Source organism: Cetorhinus maximus, unplaced genomic scaffold, assembly GCF_964194155.1.
Source record: "Cetorhinus maximus unplaced genomic scaffold, sCetMax3.hap1.1 HAP1_SCAFFOLD_2452, whole genome shotgun sequence".
NCBI lineage: Eukaryota > Metazoa > Chordata > Chondrichthyes > Lamniformes > Cetorhinidae > Cetorhinus > Cetorhinus maximus.
Window position 1 is genome coordinate 4,079 of NW_027598390.1, and position 16,655 is coordinate 20,733.

At 58.0% G+C, this 16,655-nt stretch overlaps 1 protein-coding gene across 1 annotated transcript; it reads left to right on the forward strand.

Annotated features, from left to right (window-relative positions):
* Window positions 1-831: 831 nt before the first annotated feature.
* LOC144677351 (retinol dehydrogenase 12-like) lies at window positions 832-15,940 on the forward strand. The gene is made up of 6 exons (XM_078537488.1): window positions 832-2,096; window positions 8,372-8,563; window positions 11,902-12,063; window positions 13,218-13,334; window positions 13,946-14,150; window positions 15,349-15,940. Exons 1-6 carry the CDS (start codon window positions 1,970-1,972, stop codon window positions 15,536-15,538), a joined length of 993 nt encoding a protein of 330 aa, XP_078393614.1. The 5' UTR covers window positions 832-1,969; the 3' UTR covers window positions 15,539-15,940.
* Window positions 15,941-16,655: the final 715 nt, after the last annotated feature.

The window sequence follows — 16,655 nt, forward strand, 5'->3', positions numbered from 1 at the left end:
CTATCTCTCTAAACTCTTCCAGCCCCTACAACCCTCCCTATCTCTGTAACCTCCTCCAGCCCCTACAACCCTCCCTATCTCTGTAACCTCCTCCAGCACCTACAACCCTCCCTATCTCTGTAACCTCCTCCAGCCCCTACACCCCTCCCTCTATCTGTAACCTCCTCCAGCCCCTACAACCCTCCCTATCTCTGTAACCTTCTCCAGCCCCTACAACCCTCCCTATCTCTGTACCCTCCTCCAGCCCCTGCAACCCTCCCTATCTCTCTAACCTCTTCCAGCCCCTACAACCCTCCCTTTCTCTATAACCTCCTCCAGCCCCTACAACCCTCCCTATCTCTGTAACCTCCTCCAGCCCCTACAACCCTCCCTATCTCTGTAACCTCCTCCAGCCCCTACACCCCTCCCTATCTCTGTAACCTCCTCCAGCCCCTACAACCCTCCCTATCTCTGTAACCTCCTCCAGCCCCGACAACCCTCCCTATCTCTGTAACCTCCTCTAGCCCCTACACCCCTCCCTATCTCTGTAACCTCCTCCAGCCCCTACACCCCTCCCTAACTCTGTAACCTCCTCCAGCCCCTACAACCCTCCCTATCTCTGTAGCCTCGTCCAGCCCCTACAACCCTCCCTATCTCTCTAACCTCCTCCAGCCCCCCTCCCCCTCTCTCTTTCTGTCTCTCTCTCTCCCAGTCTCTCTCTGTCTTTCTCTCTCTCTCCCTCTCTCTCCCCTCCTTTAAGAGTCTCCTTAATAAACAACCCCTCTGACCGAGCTTTTGGTCCCCTGTCCCTAATATCTCCACACGTGGCCTGGGGTCAGATTCTGCCTGATTTACTCTCCCGTGAAATGCCCCTGAGTCGAGTTAAGGCTGTGACATGAATTCAAGTTGATGCTGAGAGGGAGAGAGAGAGAGAGCGAGGGAGTGACAGAGTGAGAGAACAGGAGAGAGAGGTAGAAGAAAGATTGCATGACGGGCAGAGAGTGAATGAGAATGAGAGAGCCAAGCAACATGATATTCAGACAATGTGAGAACGAGGGGTACTGGCCAGTGGGCTTTGCTATCGGGTGAAGGGATGAATAGTGAAGGTGATTGTAGCTGGGCACGAGGTTTGAGGGCCAGTTAATCTGGATGGCTGTTGGACTGAGAAATCCACATATGGACCCGAACGCGTGGGAAATCAGCCCCATTCTCTGGCCCTTCTGCCAAGGGAGGCCAAGGCATCTTTTATGTTCACTTGAGGGGGAGGACAGGGGCTTTGGGTTTAACCTAAAGAGGACAACTCCGACAGTGCGGCGCTCCCTCAGCGCTGACCCTCCGACAGTGCGGCGCTCCCTCAGCGCTGACCCTCCGACAGTGCGGCGCTCCCTCAGAACTGACCCTCCGACAGTGCGGAGCTCCCTCAGCGCTGACCCTCCGACAGTGCGGCGCTCCCCCAGCACTGACCCTCCGACATTGCGGCGCTCCCTCAGCGCTGACCCTCCGACAGTGCGGCGCTCCCTCAGCGCCGACCCTCCGACAATGCGGCGCTCCCTCAGCGCCGACCCTCCAACAGTGCGGCGCTCCCTCAGCGCCGACCCTCCGACAGTGCGGCGCTCCCTCAGCGCCGACCCTCCGACAGTGCGGCGCTCCCTCAGCGCCGACCCTCCGACAGTGCGGCGCTCCCTCAGCGCCGACCCTCCGACAGTGCGGCGCTCCCTCAGCGCCGACCCTCCGACAGTGCGGCGCTCCCTCAGCACTGACCCTCCCACAGTGCGGCGCTCCCTCAGCACTGACCCTCCCACAGTGCGGCGCTCCCTCAGCACTGACCCTCCCACAGTGCGGCGCTCCCTCAGCACTGACCCTCCCACAGTGCGGCGCTCCCTCAGCACTGACCCTTGGGTGGAGGGCGGGCTGGATGAAGGGGGCTGGTCAGTTTCGTGCTTTGCCCCTGTGGTGACCCCTGTTCTGTGCCGCAGGCGCGAGTGTCCTGATGCTGCGGAGCTGGCTGGCCGGAGGTACCTGTCGGTGCACCAAGCGTATGGACGGTAAAACCGTCATCATCACTGGCGCCAACAGCGGCATCGGCCGGGAGACCGCGCGGGACCTGGCGAAACGAGGTAAGGAGGTGGGATGGGGGCCCTGCCAGCTGTCCCCCCAGCCCAACCCCGCCCCACACCGCGCCCCCCAGGGCGCAGTGCATCCCACTCACTGCCTCACCCTCCCCAGGCTGAGGGCAAATCCTTTAGCCCACCCATCGGAGGCAGGCGTGCCCCATAAACTGGCACCCCCCTCCTCAGAGGGGCATTGTGCCCCTCATGAACTGCCCCCCTCAGAGGGCAGTGCCCCTCATCAACCACCCCCTCAGAGGGCAGTGCCCCTCGTGAACTGCCCCCCTCAGAGGGCAGTGCCCCTCATCAACCAGCCCCTCAGAGGGCAATGCCCCTCATCAACTACCCCCTCAGAGGGCAGTTCCCCTCATAAACTGCCCCCTCAGAGGGCAGTGCCCCTCATCAACTACTCCCTCAGAGGGCAGTGCCCCTCATCAACTACTCCCTCAAGGGGCAGTGCCCCTCATCAACTACTCCCTCAGAGGGCAGTGCCCCTCATCAACTACCCCTCAGAGGGCAGTGCCCCTCATCAACTACCCCCTCAGAGGGCAGTTCCCCTCATAAACTGCCCCCTCAGAGGGCAGTGCCCCTCATCAACTACTCCCTCAGAGGGCAGTGCCCCTCATCAACTACTCCCTCAAGGGGCAGTGCCCCTCATCAACTACTCCCTCAGAGGGCAGTGCCCCTCATCAACTACCCCTCAGAGGGCAGTGCCCCTCATCAACTACCCCCTCAGAGGGCAGTTCCTCTCATAAACTGCCCCCTCAGAGGGCAGTGCCCCTCATCAACTACTCCCTCAGAGGGCAGTGCCCCTCATCAACTACTCCCTCAAGGGGCAGTGCCCCTCATCAACTACTCCCTCAGAGGGCAGTGCCCCTCATCAACTACTCCCTCAAGGGGCAGTGCCCCTCATCAACTAACCCCTCAGAGGGCAGTGCCCCTCATCAACTACCCCCTCAGAGGGCAGTGCCCCTCATCAACTACTCCCTCAAGGGGCAGTGCCCCTCATCAACTACCCCCTCAAAGGGCAGAGCCCCTCATAAATTACCCCCTCAGAGGGCAGTGGCCCTCATCAACCACCCCCTCAGAGGGCAGTGCCCCCATCAACCACCCCCTCAGAGGGCTGTGCCGCATCAACCTCCCCCTCAGAGGGCAGTGCCCCTCATCAACTACCCCCTCATAGGGCAGTGCCCCTCATCAACTACCCCCTCAGAGGGCAATGCCCCTAATCAACTACCCCCTCAGAGGGCAGTGCCCCTCATCAACTACCCCCTCAGAGGGCAATGCCCCTAATCAACTACCCCCTCAGAGGGCAGTGCCCCTCATCAACTACCCCTCAGAGGGCAGTGCCCCTCATCAACTACCCCCTCAGAGGGCAGTGCCCCTCATCAACTACCCCCTCAGAGGGCAGTGCCCCACATCAGCTACTCCCTCAGAGGGCAGTGCCCCTCATCAACTACTCCCTCAAGGGGCAGTGCCCCTCATCAACTACCCCCTCAGAGGGCAGTGCCCCTCATCAACTACTCCTTCAAGGGGCAGTGCCCCACATCAACTAACACCTCAGAGGGCAGTGCCCCTCATCAAGTACCCCCTCAGAGGGCAGTGCCCCTCATCAACTACCCCTCAGAGAGCAGTGCCCCTCATCAACTACCCCCTCAGAGGGCAGTGCCCCTCATCAACTACCCCTCAGAGGGCAGTGCCTCTCATCAACTACCCCCTCAGAGGGCAGTGCCCCTCATCAACTACCCCCTCAGAGGGCGGTGTCCCTCATCAACTACCTTGTCAGAGCGCAGTGCCCCTCATCAACTACCCCTCAAAGGGCAGAGCCCCTCATAAATTACCCCCTCAGAGGGCAGTGGCCCTCATCAGCCACCCCCTCAGAGGGCAGTGCCCCCATCAACCACCCCCTCAGAGGGCTGTGCCGCATCAACCTCCCCCTCAGAGGGCAGTGCCCCTCATCAACTATCCCCTCAGAGGGCAGTGCCCCACATCAACTACCCCCTCAGAGGGCAGTGTCCCTCATCAACTACCCCTCAGAGGGCAGTGCCCCTCATCAACTACCCCCTCAGAGGGCAATGCCCCTAATCAACTACCCCCTCAGAGGGCAATGCCCCAAATAAACTAACCCCTCAGAGGGCACAGTGCCCCTCATCAACTAACACCTCAGAGGGCAGTGCCCCTCATCAACTACCCGTCAGAGGGCCGTGCCCCTCATAAACTACCCCATCAGAGGGCAGTGCCCCTCATCAAGTACCCCCTCAGAGGGCAGTGCCCCTCATAAACTGCCCCCTCAGAGGGCAGTGCCCCACATCAACTACCCCTCAGAGGGCACTGCCCCTCATCAACTACCCCCTCAGAGGGCAGTTCCTCTCATCAACTACCCCTCAGAGGGCAGTGCCCCTCATCAACTACCCCCTCAGAGGGCAGTGCCCCTCATCAACTACCCCCTCAGAGGGCAATGCCCCTAATCAACTACCCCCTCAGAGGGCAGTGCCCCTCATAAACTGCCACCTCAGAGGGCAGTGCCCCACATCAACTACCCCCTCAGAGGGCAGTGCCCCTCATCAACTACCCCTCAGAGGGCAGTGCCCCTCATCAACTACCCCCCCAGAGGGCAATGCCCCTAATCAACTACCCCCTCAGAGGGCAATGCCCCTAATCAACTACCCCCTCAGAGGGCAGTGCCCCTCATCAACTACCCCTCAGAGGGCAGTGCCCCTCATCAACTGCCCCCTCAGAGGGCAGTGCCCCTCATCAACTACTCCTCAGAGGGCAGTGCCCCTCATCAACTACCCCCTCAGAGGGCAGTTCCCCTCATCAACTACCCCCTCAGAGGGCAGTGCCCTTCATAAACTGCCCCCTCAGAGGGCATTGCTCCTCATAAACCCCCCTCAGAGGTCATTGCCTCTCATAAACCGCCCCCTCAGAGGGCAGTGCTCCTCATAAACTGCTCCCTCAGAGGGCAATGCCCCTAATCAACTACCTCCTCAGAGGGCAATGCCCCAAATCAACTACCCCCTCAGAGGGCACAGTGCCCTGCATAAACTGCCCCCTCAGAGGGCAGTGCCCCACATCAACTAACCCCTCAGAGGGCAGTGCCCCTCATCAACTACCCATCAGAGGGCCGTGCCCCTCATAAACTACTCCGTCAGAGGGCAGTGCCCCTCATCAAGTACCCCCTCAGAGGGCAGTGCCCCTCATAAACTGCCCCCTCAGAGGGCAGTGCCCCACATCAACTACCCCTCAGAGGGCAGTGCCCCTCATCAACTACCCCCTCAGAGGGCAGTACCCCTCATCAGCTACCCCTTCAGAGGGCATTGCCCCTCTCAACTACCCCCTCAGAGGGCAGTGCCCCTCATCAACTACCCCCTCTGAGGGCAGTGACCCACATCAACTAACACCTCAGAGGGCAGTGCCCCTCATCAACTACCCGTCAGAGGGCAGTGCCCCTCATAACCTACCCCCTCAGAGGGCTATGCCCCTCCTAAAACACCCTCAGAGGGCAGTGCCCCTCATAAACTGCTCCCTCAGTGGGCAGTGCCTCACATCAACTACCCCTCAGAGGGCAGTGCCCCTCATCAACTACCCCCTAGGAGGGCAGTGCCCCTCATTAACTACCCCTTCAGAGGGCAGTTCCCCTCATCAACCACCCCCTCAGAGGGCATTGCCCCTCTCAACTACCCCCTCAGAGGGCAGTGCCCTTCAACAACTACTACCTCAGAGGGCAGTGCCCCTCATCAACTACCCCCTCAGATGGCATTGCCCCTCATCAACTACACCCTCAGAGGGCAGTGCCCCTCACCAACCACCCCCTCAGAGTGCAGTGCCCCTCATAAACTGCCCCCTCAGAGGGCAGTGCCCCTCATCAACTACCCCCTCAGAGGGCTGTGCCCCCCATCAACTACACCCTCAGAGGGCAGTGCCCCTCACCAACCACCCCCTCAGAGGGCAGTGCCCCTCTCAACTACCCCCTCAGAGGGCAGTGCCCCTCAACACCACCCCCTCAGAGGGCATTGCCCCTCATCAACTACACCCTCAGAGGGCAGTGCCAATCATCAACTACCCCTCAGAGGGCAGTGCCCCTCATCAACTATACCCTCAGAGGGCAGTGCCCCTCATCAACTACCCATCAGAGGGCAGTGCCCCTCATAAACCACCCCCTCAGAGGGCAGTGCCGCTCATCAACTACCCCCTCAGAGGGCAGTGCCCCTCATAAACCACCCCTTCAGAGGGCAGTTCCCCTCATAAACTGCCTCCTCAGAGGGCAGTGCCCCTCATCAACCACCCCCTCAGAGGGCAGTACCCCTCATCAACTACCCCTTCAGAGGGCATTGCCCCTCTCAACTACCCCCTCAGAGGGCAGTGCCCCTCATTAACTACCCCCTCAGAGGGCAGTGCCCCTCATCAACTCCCCCTCAGAGGGCATTGCCCCTCTCAACTACCCCCTGAGAGGGCAGTGCCCCCATCAACTACCCCCTCAGAGGGCAGTGCCCCTCATAAACCCCCCTCAGAGGGCAGTTCCCCTCATAAACTGCCTCCTCAGAGGGCAGTGCCCCTCATCAACTACCCCCTCAGAGGGCATTGCCCCTCTCAACTACCCCCTGAGAGGGCAGTGCCCCCATAAACCACCCCCTCAGTGGGGCAGTGTGCCCCTCATAAATTACCCCCTCCGAGGGCAGTGCCCCTCATCAACTACCCCCTCAGAGGGCAGTGCTCCTCATCAACTACCCCCTCAGAGGGCTGTGCCCCTCATCAACTACCCCCTCAGAGGGCAGTGCCTCTCATCAACTACCCCCTCAGAGGGCAGTGCCCTTCATCAACTACCCCCTCAGAGGGCAGTGCCCCTCATCAACTACCCCCTCAGAGGGCAGTGCCCCTCATCAACTACCCCCTCAGAGGGCAGTGCCTCTCATCAACTACCCCCTCAGAGGGCAGAGCCCCTCATCAACTACCCCCTCAGAGGGCAGTGCCCCTCATCACTTACCCCCTCAGAGGGCAGTGCCTCTCATCAACTACCCCCTCAGAGGGCATTGCCCCTCTCAACTACCCCCTCAGAGGGCAGTGCCCCCATCAACTACCCCCTCAGAGGGCAGTGCCCCTCATCAACTACCCCCTCAGAGGACTGTGCCCCTCATCAACTACCCCCTCAGAGGGCAGTGCCCCTCATAACCTACCCCCTCAGAGGGCAGTGCCCTTCATCAACTGCCCCCTCAGGGCAGTGCCCCTCATAAACCCCCCTCAGAGGGCAGTGTGCACCATAAACCACCCCCTCAGTGGGGCAGTGTGCCCCTCATAAATTACCCCCTCCGAGGGCAGTGCCCCTCATCAACTACCCCCTCAGAGGGCAGTGCTCCTCATCAACTACCCCCTCAGAGGGCTGTGCCCCTCATCAACTACCCCCTCAGAGGGCATTGCCCCTCTCAACTACCCCCTCAGAGGGTAGTGCCCCTCATTAACTACCCCCTCAGAGGACTGTGCCCCTCATCAACTACCCCCTCAGAGGGCAGTGCCCTTCATCAACTGCCCCACCAGAGGGCAGTGCCCCTTATAAAGCACTCCCTCAGAGGGCAGTGCCCCTCATAAACCCCCCTCAGAGGGCAGTGTGCCCCATAAACCACCCCCTCAGTGAGGCAGTGTGCCCCTCATAAATTACCCCATCAGAAGGCAGTGCTCCTCATCAACTACCCCCTCAGAGGGCATTGCCCTTCATCAACTACCCCCTCAGAGGGCAGTGCCCCTCATAAACTACCCCCTCAGATGGCTGTGCCCCTCATCAACTACCCCTCATAGGGCAGTGCCTCTCATCAACTACCCCCTCAGAGGGCAGTGCCCTTCATCAACTACCCCCTCAGAGGGCAGTGCCTCTCATCAACTACCCCCTCAGAGGGCAGTGCCCTTCATCAACCACCCCCTCAGAGGGTAGTGCCCCTCATCAACTACCCCCTCAGAGGGTAGTGCCCCTCATCAACTACCCCCTCAGAGGGCAGTGCCCCTCATCAACCGCCCCCTCAGAGGGCAGTGCCCCTCATCAACCGCCCCCTCAGAGGGCAGTGCCCCTCATCAACCGCCCCCTCAGAGGGCAGTACTCCCCATAAACTGACCCCCCCCTCCCATGCGCCCATGCCCTGATTCCGCCCATGAGAGAGAGAGAGGGGCAGCGCCGCCTTCTCTTACCCACCCTCCGACTGGAGTCGCCCCCCCACCACCCACCCCCTCCTTCCTCTCCCTACTGGTCTGGCCCCCCATCCCACCTGTCCATGGTCTGTGCCCCCCTCCCTCCCCAGGTGCCCGGGTGATCATGGCGTGCCGGGACCTGGAGAAGAGCGAGCTGGTGGCGGAGCAGATGAGGGTGAGCGTCTGCAACAACAACATCGTGGTGTACAGGCTTGACCTGGCCTCGCTCGACTCCATCCAGTGCTTCGCCAAGGAGGTGGCGCAGAACGAGGACCGCGTCGACATCCTCATCAACAACGCAGGTGAGAGCGGGGGGAGGTGGGGGCTGGGGTAACCGGGGAGGGAGCGTTTCGGTGGTGGGGGTGAGAGGTAAGGACCTGGAGGTTCAAAGGTAGGTGTAAGAGGTTGGTGTTTGGGGTAAGGGTTGGATGTTGGGGATGAGGGTTGGATGTTGGGGCAAGAGTTTGATGTTGGGGGTGAGGCTTTGATGTTGGGGGAGGGTTCCATGTTGGGGGTGAGGGTTGGGTGTTGGGGTAAGAGTTCGATGTTGGCGGTGAGGGTTGGATGTTGGGGTTGAGGGTTGGATGTTGGGGTAAGAGTTTGATGTTGGGGGTGAGGGTTCCATGTTGGGGTAAGGGTTGGGTGTTGGGGTAAGAGTTTGATGTTGGGGGTGAGGGTTGGATGTTGGGTTGAGGGTTGGGTGTTGGGGTAAGAGTTTGATGTTGGGGGTGAGGGTTGGATGTTGGGTTGAGGGTTGGATGTTGGGGTAAGAGTTTGATGTTGGGGGTGAGGGTTGGATGTTGGGGTAAGAGTTTGATGTTGGGGGTGAGGGTTGGATGTTGGGGTGAGGGTTGGATGTTGGGGTAAGAGTTTGATGTTGGGGTAAGAGTTCGATGTTGGGGGTGAGGGTTGGATGTTGGGGTGAGGGTTGGATGTTGGGGGTGAGGGTTGGATGTTGGGGCGAGGTGTGGATGTTGGGGATGAGGGTTCGATGTTGGGGTAAGGGTTGGATGTTGGAGTAAGAGTTTGATGTTGGGGGTGAGGGTTCGAAGTTGGGGTGAGGAGTGGATGTTGGGGATGAGGGTTCGATGTTGAGGCAAGGTTTAGATGTTGGGGATGAGGGTTTGATGTTGGGGGTGAGGGTTCGATGTTGGAGTAAGAGTTCGATGTTTGATATTGGGCATTAGGGTTAGGGTTCGGGTTAGGCGTTAGGCGTTAGGGGTTAGTGGTTAGGGTTCAGGTGAGGGTTAGGGTGAGGGTGAGGGTTAGGGTGAGGGTGAGGGTATGGGTCACGGTTAGGGTTAGGGATTAGGGTTGGGGTGAGGGTTAGGGTCAGGGTTAGGGGTTAGGGTCAGGGTCAGGGTTAGGGTCAGGGTTGGGGTGAGTGTTAAGGTCAGGGTTACGGGTTAGGGCTAGGGTTGGGGTGGGGGTTAGGGTCAGGGGTGGGGTTAGGGTTAGGGTTGGGGTGAGGGTTAGGGTCAAGGTTAGGGGTTAGGGTTGGGATGAGGTTTAGGGTCAGGGTTATGGTTAGGGTTGGGGTTAGGGTCAGGGTTAGGGTTGGTGTGAGGGTTAGGGTCAGGGTTAGGGTTAGGTGTTGGGGTGAGGGTTAGGGTTAGGGTTGGGGTGAGGTTTAGGGTTAAAGGTTAGGGTTGGGGTGAGGGTTAGGGTCAAGGTTAGGGTTAGGGGTTAGGGTTGGGGTGAGGGTTAGGGTTAGGGTTAGGGGTTAGGGTTGGGGTGAGGGTTAGGGTCAAGGTTAGGGTTAGGGTCAGGGTTAGGGTGAGGGTTAGGGTTAGGGGTTAGGGTTGGGGTGAGGGTTAGGGTCAGGGTTAGGGTTAGGGTTAGGGTTAGGGTGAGTGTTAGGGTCAGGGTTAGGGCTAGGGTTAAGGTTGGTGTGAGGGTGAGTGTTAGGGTTAGTGTTAGAGTCAGGGTCAGGGTTAGGGTTAGGGTTGGGGTGAGTGTTAGGGTTAGGGTTAGGGTTAGGGTTAGGGTTAGGGGTTGGGGTTGGGGTTAGGGGTTAGGATTAGGGTTAGTGTTAGGGTTAGGGTCAGGGGTTAGGGTTAGTGTTAGGGTTAAGGTTAGGGATAGGGTTAGGGTCTAGGGTTAGGATTAGGGTTAGGGTTAGGGTTAGGGTTGGGGTTGGGGTTGGGGTTAGGGTGGGGGTTGGGTTTAGGGGTTAGGATTAGGTTCCGAGTTAAGCGTGTCGGGTTTGACAATTGGCTATTCAACCCAGTAAAGAGTTAAGCAGGCAGGGGAGGGAGATCTATGCCAAAAAGACCAGGGCACTTCGACCATGTGTTGCATCGCAGGTTACCCAGAGCTTTGCTGCCTTGAGGAGTGTGGAGGTTGGCCCTGGGGATCGAAAGCTGGAAAAATATCAATGATATTCCATGCCCTTCATCACCCCCACCCCACCCCACCCACCCACCCACCTATCACTGCGACAACTGTGGCAGCTGTGAGTGAGGCGGGAGTGACAGAGGACGTGTGGTGTCCGGGACAGAGATCGGCGTTGTTGCTGGGGAGGGGCTTTGCGGGGGTGGGGGGGGGGGGGGGGGGGGGGGGCCAGGGAGGGTGGGAACAGCTCTCCCTCCACCCCGACTGCTCCAGCGCCTCTCACCGCGAGAGAAGGCGGCGATCTGGGCCATTCGCCACGCTGTTATTTGTGGGATCTTGCGGTGCGCAAATTGGCCTTTCCTACATCAGAATAGCCACCGCTCTTCAAAAAGGACCTCAGTCGCCGGCCGTGAAGCGCTTTGTGACGGGCCTGAGGCTGTGTAGAAATGGGAGTTTTTTTATATGTCCCATTTCCTCCCTGCAAACTCTGTTCCCCTCCCTGGCTTTACCCCCCTCTCCCTCTCCGTCTCTCTCTGTCTCTCCCTCTCTCTCTCTGTCTGTCTCTGTCCCACTCTCTCTCTCTGCCCCTCTCTATCCATCTCTGTCTCTATCTATCTCTCTCTCTTCCCCTCTCTGTCCATCTCTGTCTCAATCTCTCTCGCTCTGCCCCTCTCTATCCATCTCTCTCTGTCTCTGTCTCTATTTCTCTCTCTCTCTGTCCCTCTCATCCTGTCTCTCTCTGTCTCTCTGTCTCTCTCTCTGTTTTTCTCTCTGTTTCTCTCTCTGTTTCTCTCTCTGTCTCTCTATCTCTGTCTCTCTATCCCTATCTCTCTCTCTCTGTCTGTTTCTCTCTCTGTCTCTCTCTCTCTATCTCTCTGTCTCTCTCTCTCTATCTCTCTGTCTCTCTCTCTCTCTCTCTCTGTCTCACTCTCTCTCTCTCTGTCTCTCTTCTCTCTCTCTCTCTCTGTCTCACTCTCTCTCTCTCTGTCTCTCTCTCTGTCTCTGTCTCTCTCTGTCTCTCTCACTCTCTCTCTCTCTCTCTCTCTCTGTCTCACTTTCTGTCTCACTCTCTCTCTCTCACTCTCTCTCTCACTCTCTCTCTCTGTCTCTCTCACTCTCTCTCTCTGTCTCTCTCTCTCTCTCTCTCTGTCTCACTCTCTGTCTCACTCTCTCTCTCTCACTCTCTCTCTCTGTCTCACTCTCTCTCTGTCTCTCTCTCTCTCTCTCTCTCTCTGTCTCTCTCTCTCTCTCTCTCTCTGTCTCTGTCTCTGTCTGTCTCACTCACTCTCTCTCTCTCGTCCTCCAGGCGCTGCCATTGGTCCAAGGGAGGTGACCGAGGACGGTTTCGAGATGCAGATCGGTGTCAACCACTTTGGCCACTTCCTGCTGACCATCCTCCTCCTGGACCAGCTCAAGTCCAGCGCGCCCAGCCGTGTCATCAACGTCTCGAGCCGGGCCCACAGGATTGGTCAGTCTGCGTCCCTCAGGGAGGCCCCAGGGTGGAGGTGGGGTGGTGCGGGCAGGGGCTGGAGTACTGACCTCATCGTTGCCAAGCAGTTCGGCCTGCCCAGGTTCCCCGGCCTGCAAGAGAAGGCTTTACCCAGGCTTGGCCAAGAGAAAAAGGCCGACCCTTTCGACCACAGTCGGAGGGTCAGCGCTGAGGGAGCGCCGCACTGTCGGAGGGTCAGCGCTGAGGGAGCGCCACACTGTCGGAGGGTCAGCGCTGAGGGAGCGCCGCACTGTCGGAGGGTCAGCGCTGAGGGAGCGCCACACTGTCGGAGGGTCAGCGCTGAGGGAGCGCCGCACTGTCGGAGGGTCAGCGCTGAGGGAGCGCCGCACTGTAGGAGGGTCAGTGCTGAGGGAGAGCCGCACTGTCGGAGGGTCAGTGCTGAGGGAGCGCCGCACTGTCGGAGGGTCAGTGCTGAGGGAACGCCGCACTGTCGGAGGTTCAGTCCTGAGAGAGTGCTGCGCTGTTGGAGGGTCAGTACTGAGGGAGCGCTGCGCTGTCGGAGAGTCAGTTTTGAGGGAGTGCCGCACTGTCGGAGGGTCAGGGCTGAGGGAGTGCCGCACTGTCGGAGGGTCAGTGCTGAGGGAGCGCTGCGCTGTCGGAGGGTCAGTGCTGAGGTAGCGCCGTACTGTGGGAGGGTCAGAGCAGAGGGAGGGGTGCGCTGTCGGAGGGTCAGTGCTGAGGGAGCGCCTCACTGTCGGAGGGTCAGTACTGAGGGAGCGCCGCACTATCGGAGGGTCAGCGCTGAGGGAGCGCCGCACTGTCGGAGGGTCAGCGCTGAGGGAGCGCCGCGCTGTCGGAGGGTCAGCGCCGAGGAGACCACCAACCGTCTTTCAGGATGGGACGGTAATCCCGCTCCCGCGCTCTCAGGCGGGCCATTTATGACGTGGGCCGCCTGTGGGATCTTGCTGTGCGCGCCGACGTTTCCCACCTGACGGCAGTGACCGGGCTTCATCAGGGAAAGCCCCTCCGGCGGCTGCGAGGCGGTCTGGGACGTCCTGAGGTGGGGGTGGGTCGGAGAGTGTGCCTGACCCGTCCTCCCCCCTCGTCGCCGTCCATCCATCCCCTCCCTCCACCGCCCGGCTAACGTTGAACCCTCCTCCTCTCTCCCGCAGGTAAAATCCGCTTCAACGACATTAACATGAAGGAGTGCTACGATCCGCTGGTCGCCTACTGCCAAAGCAAGCTGGCCAATGTCCTCTTCACCAGGGAGCTCGCACAGAGACTGCAAGGTACTGGGGCCTGGCCATCGTCAAGGGCAACGCCTACCGGGCGTTGGCGGGGGTGAGGGCGTCTTTCATTAGGGGGGCCTTTTTACTGTGTTGTGCCCCCTCCCTAGCTCCCCCTCGGAACTCGGGCACAGGGCAGAGAGCTTTGTGTTCAGGAACCTCCCCCAGGCCCAACCTCACAAATTTAGTCTCAGGCTTTTGGGCCTAGCGCTACCACGGCCAAACGCTCAGGCCCCATTTAAGTTCGGACTCCGCGTCTAACCCCGTGCTGTACCTGTCCTGGGAGTGTTTGATGGGGACGGTGTAGAGGGAGCTTTACTCTGTATCTAACCCCGTGCTGTACCTGTCCTGGGAGTGTTTGATGGGGACGGTGTAGAGGGAGCTTTACTCTGTATCTAACCCCGTGCTGTACCTGTCCTGGGAGTGTTTGATGGGGACGGTGTAGAGGGAGCTTTACTCTGTATCTAACCCCGTGCTGTACCTGTCCTGGGAGTGTTTGATGGGGACAGTGTAGAGGGAGCTTTACTCTGTATCTAACCCCGTGCTGTTGCTGGGTGTTGTGGTTTGTAGAGTTTTGGCAAGTTATACAGTCTCTGTTTCGCTTGTATCTGCAGGTACAGGGGTGACGGTGAATGCTGTACACCCGGGGATTCTGTGGACCGATATGACCCGCAATATGATGTGCCACCAGCCCATCTGGGTGCGTTTGCTCGTTGCTCCATTTTACTTTTGCCTTAAGACTGCCAAGCAGGGGGCTCAGACCACCATCCACTGTGCTGTGACCCCAGAGCTCGACACTGTCACTGGACAGTACTTCAGGTGAGGAGGTCACCCTGTACTAAACTCCCTCACCCCCTCCATACCCATACCCACAACTGGTCTGAGAGTAGGGAAAAGGAAATTTACTCATTGAGAGTCAGTTCCTCACCGCACAGCGCCTCAGATCTGTCTCCCTCTCTGTCTCTCTCTCTCTCTCTCTGTCTCTCTCTCTCCCTCCCTGACTCTCTCTCTCCCCCTCCCTCTCTGTCTCTGTCTCTATCTCTCTCTCTCTCTCCCTGACTCTCTCTCTCTCTCTCCCCCTCTCTGTCTCTGTCTCTCTCTCTCTCACTCTCTCTCTCTCTCCCTCTCTGTCTCTCTCTCTCTCTCTCTCCCCCTCCCTCTCTGTCTCTGTCTCTCTCTCTCTCCCCCTCCCTCTCTGTCTCTGTCTCTCTCTCTCTCCCCTCCCTCTCTGTCTCTCTCTCTCTCTCTCTCTGTCTCTCTCTCCCTCTCTGTCTTTCTCTCCCTCTCTGTCTTTCTCTCTCTCTTCTCTGTCTCTGTTTCTCTCTCTCTTATTCTCTCTCTCTGTCTGTCTCTCACTCTCACGCAGCCTGACTCTCTGTTTCTCCCTCTCTGTTTCTCTCTCTCTCTGTCTCTCTCACTCTGTCTCTCTCTCACTCTCACGCAGCCTGTCTCTCTGTCTCTCTCTCTCATTTGTTTCTCTCTCATCTCTCCCTCTCGTCTCTCTCTTGACTCTCTCTCTCTCTCCTCTCTCCCTCTGTCTCTCTTCCTCTGCTTGCCTCTCTCATCTCTCTCTCGCTCTGCCTGTCTCTCTGTCTCTCTCTCTCATCTCTCTCTGTCTCTCTCGTCTCTCTCACTCAATCGCTCTGACTGTCCTTCTGTCTCTCTCTCTCTCCCCCTCGCTCTCTGTCTCTCCCTCTCTCGCTCTTCCTGTCTCTCTGTCTCTCTCTCTGTCTCTCTCTCTCTCTATCTTGCTCTGCCTTTCTCTCTCTCTCTCTGTGTCTCTCTCTCTCTCTCTCTGTGTCTCTCTCTGCTGATTTACTGAATTTGTCAGTAACTATCCTATGTTGGGGAGCCCCTCATTTCAGTCTCTTACCCCACTTGCCTCCACTGCCACGCGCACCCGTGGAAAACACCCTCCCACCTCCATCAACACCATCCTGCTGATTTTCAAGCCCTCGCCGCTCTCTGGCTGCCCCCCCGCCTCTGAATCGCTGTCTCGCTCTTTGCTGATCCACAGAGACTGTGAGGTGTCGGAGGTGGCTTACTACGCCCAGGACGAGTGCACCGCCAAGTCGCTGTGGGACCTGAGCGTCGAGATGGTCCACCTGGAGACCTCGCCCTGCACCATCAACGACAGCCTCTACTGGTCCATGTCTCACCTGATTCGCGGCACCAACGCCAAGAAGAGCCACACTTGTGTTTACTGAGCTGATGTGTGTGTAATTACAGATAGAGTAAAAGAAGGACAGCTATATCGAGTCTGGTGACCTCGCTCGTCTGCTTCTGTCTCTTCTCCATGCAGCCGCAGCCCGAATCCACTGACAACACCGATTTAACACATTCCAGGTCTTCCATCTGACCCTCACAGTCCAGTCTGACCCGTTCCGTGTTTTATATCTGACCCTTACAGTCCAATCTGATCCATTCCATGTTTTACGCCTGACACTCACAGTCCAGAAAGATCCATTCCGTGTTTTATATCTGACCCTCACTGTCCAATCTGATCCATTCCGTGTTTTATATCTGACCCACAGTCCAATCTGATCCATTCCATGTTTTATATCTGACCCTCACAGTCCAGTCTGATCCATTCCGTGTTTTATATCTGACCCACAGTCCAATCTGATCCATTCCATGTTTTATATCTGACCCACAGTCCAGTCTGATCCATTCCGTGTTTTATATCTGACCCACAGTCCAGTCTGATCCATTCCGTGTTTTATATCTGACCCACAGTCCAATCTGATCCATTCCGTGTTTTATATCCGACCCTCACAGTCCAATCTGATCCATTCCGTGTTTTATATCTGACCCACAGTCCAATCTGATCCATTCCGTGTTTTATATCTGACCCTCACAGTCCAATCTGATCCATTCCGTGTTTTATATCTGACCCTCACTGTCCAATCTGATCCATTCCGTGTTTTATATCTGACCCACAGTCCAATCTGATCCATTCCGTGTTTTATATCCGACCCTCACAGTCCAATCTGATCCATTCCGTGTTTTATATCTGACCCACAGTCCAATCTGATCCATTCCATGTTTTATATCTGACCCTCACAGTCCAGTCTGATCCATTCCGTGATTTATATCTGACCCACAGTCCAGTCTGATCCATTCCGTGTTTTATATCTGACCCACAGTCCAATCTGATCCATTCCGTGTTTTATATCTGACCCTCACAGTCCAATCTGATCCATTCCATGTTTTACACCTGACCCTCACAGTCCAGTCTGATCCATTCCGTGTTTGATATCTCACCCTCAATAGGCAGTCAATTGTATTCCGTGTTTTACATCCTCCCTCAATGTCCATTCTAAT